This window comes from Propithecus coquereli, unplaced genomic scaffold (genome assembly GCF_000956105.1).
Source record: "Propithecus coquereli isolate 6110/MARCELLA unplaced genomic scaffold, Pcoq_1.0 Scaffold388, whole genome shotgun sequence".
Lineage (NCBI taxonomy): Eukaryota > Metazoa > Chordata > Mammalia > Primates > Indriidae > Propithecus > Propithecus coquereli.
The window spans coordinates 50,111-56,007 of record NW_012149596.1 but is presented as its reverse complement, the minus strand read 5'-3'; the positions used below and the strand labels follow the sequence as shown (position 1 = coordinate 56,007).

Below are 5,897 nucleotides of genomic sequence, written 5' to 3'. Positions count from 1 at the left end.
CGAACTCCTTAGCTCAAGCGATCCTCCTGCCTCAGCCTCTCAGAGTGCTAGGATTAGAGGCGTGAGCCACCAGAACCAGCCCAGGCTGGTCTTGAACTTCTAGCCTCATGTGATGCTCTACCTCAGCCTCCCAGAAGTGCTAGGATTACAGGCATGGGCCTGGTCTTTGATAGAAATTAGGGCACTTCTAGAAGTGAATTCTTATTTGGTGGTGACAAAGAAAACACAGAACTTTCCCCTTTTGCCTCAGTCAACTGCCCGAGCCACAGACCTTCTGGCTTTCTGTTCTTGTCTCATGATTGATGAGCTAAGGTTAGAACTGTTTGTCATGATTGCTTAGCTATGTTTAGAATGGTTTATTCTAGCTCTGTATCCCCTGATAAGCCCGCTCTGTCAGCCCCAAGCAGAATTCACTTCCTCCTATCTGGACCCTGTTCTACATCTGTCATTGCCCCTGTAAGGCAGGGCCCCTCCCTCCCTCCCTCCCTTTCATCTGTGAGTCTGTAAATTGTTTTTCTTCCTCTACCAAACTGGAGCTCCTTGAGTTCAAGAGGGGCTTTTTTTCTTAATTAGTCTTTATATCCGCAGAACTTACCAGCTTGGTCTCTATTCAATAAATATGTGTTGAATCAATGAATTTCCAGGGTAAGATATTTCTGATAGCCTATCTGTTTCTCGTATAAAGTTTAAAATAATTTTAGTTATATAGATACTCGATGTGATACACTATGCCAATCTGTGACAAGTGAATAGCGTAAGGACAGTTATACAGAGAAAGGCAGATATGGGTGCTGAAGCTAGACCACGTGGATTTGAATCCCTCATTCTTAGCTGTATGACCTGGGCTGGTTAGTTTAGACTCTGTGCCTCATGTTCCTAACCTGTCAAGTTTCTCCTAGGGTGGTGGTGAGGATCGAAATCTTCAGTACGTGCGAAGGACTTATAATAGGCACAGAGTAAGCCCCCCATGTGCGTGAGGTGTCCTGTCCCAGTCCCCCAGGCTGATCCCTTTGTGCTAAAGAGGAATGTGCTGTTACAGGAATCATTGACCTTCAAGGACGTGTTTGTGGACTTCACCCTGGAGGAGTGGCAGCAACTGGACTGTGCTCAGAAGAACCTCTACAGGGATGTCATGCTTGAGAACTACAGCCACCTGGTGTCTGTGGGTGAGGGACTGCTCCACAGTGGGATGTAGAATGCACCAGTAGTGCCTCTCTTTCTGAGCTGCTGCTGCAAGCTCAGGGGCGTTGGAAACCCTCAGTGAGTTTGGGCTTAAGGCCCAGTGTCCAGTATTTGCGGTCTCATTTGGATGCTGGACAGGATGTTTGTGTCTTTACCTGCTACGTGAATGTTCTGTACTAAGGGGCAAATAACTATGTGCGTGGGGTGGTCACGAGACTGTGCCATCTTCAGCCTGCAGGGAAGGGCCTCGGTTTAGAATGCCTTCAGCATTCATAACAAAGTTCTATGTCATTTCCCTTGAGCAGGGTATCTAGTCGCCAAACCAGATGTGATCTTCGGGTTGGGACCAGGAGAAGAGTCCTGGATGGCAGACAGAGGGACCCCAGTGCGGAGCTGTCCAGGTGAGTCAGGCCAGGGAAAGGGGAACCAGCCTGGCCAGTGAGAGCGTGGCCTCTGGGAGGAGCCCAGGAGCCCTTCTCAGAGCCCCCAGACTTGTGGATGTGCCTGGGGTCTGATGACTGATGTCATCTCCAAATGAGGCCTCCCCCTGGCAGCCTTTTCCAGTCGCCGTGCACTTTGCTTGGCATTCAGATGGTGTGGCCACTCCTGTTCTTAGATCCCATTTCTACCTTCCAGCCTCCTGCCTTGCTAGCAAGAAGTGCCAAGCCCGTTCTCATTTCTTTCCTCCCTCCCTTCTGCAAGCTTTTAGGACCTTTTCTTCCCCCTCTTGGGCTTTTGTATTTTCACCAGAATAGAGGTAAGTGTTGGTGTTTTCTCTTTATTGGGCATACTGTGGGCCCTTTCAGTCTGAAATTTGGAGTCTTTTTTTTTTTTTTTAACCTCAGGGAAATTATCTTACCTGGTTTATTGGAGTTGGTACAGACAACAAAGCTTTGCTAGTGACCTTTAACTCTACCCGGCCAGGTACCCGCCATGTTCTCATCTGCCCTCACTTTGTGGTGAACACTGTAAACCTTCACACCATTTTCTGTTTCCTCTTCTTATGTCTTCTCAGACTCTTACAGATCTGACTTGATAAGTGTCCTGTTATCAGATTCCTCCTCTTATCAATACTTCCCTCCCACTCAACTCTTGTTTTTTGTGTTATCTCTTTGTTTATTCAGAGAATAAATAAACTCGAGAGGACTTTACTCCCAGGGAGGAATACTTCAGTGAACTGTATTTCAGTCCTGGGTAGAACTGCTTTTCAGTCTGGGCTGCTTATGGGGATCCAGAAACTCTTCACACATATTGGTCTCCTCTTTCTCTTCCATTCGTAGTTCCCCTTCCGTGGGACCATCCCAGAGAAGTCTGTTCAGAGCACTGTTACTACTCAGAGTGTGGTCCCTGGACCAGCAGCCTGGGCATTACTCGGGCTCTAAATAGAAACGCAGGATCTGAAGGCCAACCCCAGATTTTCTGAATCAGAATGTGTACTTTAGCAAGCTCTCCAGAGAACCCATTGGCACAGTAAAGCTTGAGAAGCACTGCCTTTCAGAGATTAGTTCAGAGCATCAGCTGTAGTCAGATGCTGGCCCCTTTGACCTACAGGTGACTCCCCAGAGCCCGCTCCTACTCAACAAACACGCCCACTCTCTTAGACCCTCCTGTGCCGGGAGATGTGGCTCCCACCACTCTGTAGCTTCTCCCAGGAAGGTTTTGGGCTATAATATCCTCCTTATTGCTCAGTGTAATTCCACACCCACTGCCTGGTAGAGATTCATCAGGATTTCTGGTGTGCTGATGGCATGCTTTCTTACTTTTAGTGATTCCTGGAATTATAATGATTGTGTGTCTTTTTCTCATTTCAGTGGTATCCTGGAAGAGAGGAAAAGCAAACTCAGGCACAGTCTCCCCTCCTGAGTCACAATTCCCTTATAATTAAAACTGCATTGGCCGGATGCAGTGGCTCATACCTGTAATCCTAGCCCTCTAGGAGGCTGAGGCCGAAGGATTGCTTGAGCCTAGGAGTTTGAGATTGCAGTGAGCTATGATGACACCACTGCACTCTACCTGGGGCAACAGAGTGAGACTCTGTCTCAAAAAAAAAAAGCCCTGCATTATATTAAAATATAGACATTCACATGTTCAGTCTAAGGGTACAGAATGGTATAGGATAAAAAGAAATCCTATATGCATTTGCAGCCACACCTCCCAAGGGTAGCCTGTTTGAAAGATTTCTGTTTTTAATTCTTCTGGCAAGTACCTCCATAGCTATAGGGAATACCTTTATACCTCCCCTCTGAGTTTTCAGTTTTATCTCACCTCTATAGAAATAAGGATTTAGCTCATTCTTTGGCTTTCTGCTCCTCAGCACTTCACAATGTTTGCTGAATTCTTATTTTTAGTTCCTTTATTGGTTACATTTATAGCTTTAAATAATATAGCTGAGCTTCTATTGGATATAGTAACTTTTTGAAAATCTAGCTAACTGCCAATGGCTTATTTCTCTCACTAGAACACAAACCCGTAGATACTAGAACCTGTGTCTTGTTCTAACTTATCCCAACATGGGACCGGTAGAAGACATTCAATAACTATTCCATTGATTGTTTTGGATCTGGGAAGAGGAAGGAGGTTCGGAGCCACATAGTCTGGGTTCAAATTCTGGCCATTTCCCTCACTAGCTTTCACTATGCACACATTGCTTAGACTTTCTTTGTCTATTATAGAATGAGACTAATGATAGAACTTAATGATTGTCAGAAGTTAATGAGTCAGTGCATGTAAAGTACCTAAAAGGGGCCGGGCGCAGTGGCTCACGCCTGTAATCCTAGCAGTTTGGGAGGCCAAGGTGGGAGGATCACTTGAGGCCAGAAGTTGGAGACCAGCCTGAGCAACATAGAGAGATCCTGTCTCCACAACAAATACAGAAATTAGCTCGGTGTGGTGGCACGTGCCTGTATTCCCAGCTACTCAGGAGGTTGAGACAGGAAGATTTCCTGAGCCCAGGAGTTTGAAGTTACAGTAAGCTATGATGATGCCACTGCACTCTAGGCCGGTCAACAGAGTGAGACTCTGTCTCAAAAAAAAAAAAGCACCTAAAAGGGTTTCTGGCATAAAGGAAACTCTTAACAAATGTTATCACTCTTTTTATTGTTATTATACACACAGAAGTTGTTTTTAATATAGTAGTTAACCAGAGACGTATCGCATAGTTACCTGTGGGTTTGTAGGAATAGTCATGAGTAATCCCCGTGAGTTTCAGAAAGCCTGGGATCGCCTATTTATATGTATTGTGAGTAACACTCCTGAGTGTTCTGATACTCATGTCTAGTTAAGATCCACAGCTTGAAATATCTGCTGAGAGGGATTCCAGGGAAATGGGAGATATAGCAAGACTGTCATCCAAGAGCACGGGAGCAGGATGGGATGGGAAGGCAGGATTATGTGGACTGACTCCTGGACAACTCTCCAGACTCCCAGGGTTGGGATCGGAATGTAACTTGAATTTCTTCCCCATTCCTCCATCTTTAAATCTATTTCGGGGAATGTATTTTTCCCCGTCCCCTGGATGAAATCTCCAGCATGTCTCATAAGTTTTCTGGTCATTCTGAGATAATAAAAATCTAGGAAATGTTAGTCTCAAGAGTAGCCTCATTGTAGTAATAAAAATTGTCCAACCCCACGTAGTAGTGCGAACTCTGATTTTTATTTAAAGTTTGTTTATCTTTTCACAGAAAGAACTTTGTTAATTTTCTCTATCATTTCTTTTCTGTTTTGTTGATTTCTCCTTTTACTTTTATTTCCTTTTTCCTACTCAGTTTGGGTTTACTTTGCTGTTCTTTGTGTAGCATTTTCCGCCAACATTTTAATATGAAATTTTTCATACAGAGCAAGTAAAAGAATCATAGGTTGAACACCCATATAATACCTCCACCTAAATTTGACAGCGAAGATTTTGCTATGTTTCATTTATCTGTTATCTGTCTGTCTGCCAATTCTTCTGTGCTTCTATCAATTCACCGTTTTTTGGGGTTTTTTTTGTTTTGTTTTTTGCAGTGCCTTTCGAAGTAAGTTGTAGAGATTGGTATGCTTCACCCCTAAATACCTCCAGGTATATCATTAATTAGAGTTTAATATTTGTTAGCATTTTGTTTATCATTAGTGCTTATGAGGTATTTTAATAAAAGGAAATGCACTAATGGCACCATGTGATCTTCGACCTGTATGTGGTAATGTTGTAATATAATTTCCTGCATATATTTTTGATATGTGGTCATTCTATATTTATGCTGATGTGACTGCATTCCTTTTTTTCAAATGAGATTTATTAAGGTATAATGCACATATCATGAAATTCACCTTTCTTAGATATACAGTTCTATAGTTTTGACAAATGTATAGTTATGTAACCACCACCACAATCAAGGTATTGGACATTTTCATCCCCCCAAAAAACCTCTTGTTTCCTTTTATAATTAAATCTATCCACATCTCAGGCTTGATCTCTTTTCCTTCTAGTTTGGTTCTTTGTATAATGCCATATACTTGAGTCATATAGTATGTAGCCTTATGCGTCTGGCTTCTTTCACTTCGTGCTTTTTAGGTTCATCCATGTTATGGCATATATCAGCAGTTTGTTCTTTTTTATAGCTGAGTAGTGTTCCAGTTTGTTTATCAATGGACCAGTTAATGCATATTTGAATTGTTCCTGGTTTTTGGTTATTATGAATGAAGCTGGTAAGCATTCTTATACAGGTATTTGTATGGAC

At 43.2% G+C, this 5,897-nt stretch overlaps 1 protein-coding gene across 1 annotated transcript in view; it reads left to right on the top strand.

Moving 5' to 3' along the window:
• ZNF674 (zinc finger protein 674) overlaps positions 1-5,897 on the top strand; it is a 24,469-nt gene that overhangs the window by 5,465 nt on the left and 13,107 nt on the right. The window contains exons 3-4 of the mRNA XM_012652295.1: positions 1,040-1,166; positions 1,488-1,583. Of these exons, the coding sequence (XP_012507749.1) occupies positions 1,040-1,166; positions 1,488-1,583 (223 nt within the window). The remainder of the gene's footprint in view (positions 1-1,039; positions 1,167-1,487; positions 1,584-5,897) is intronic.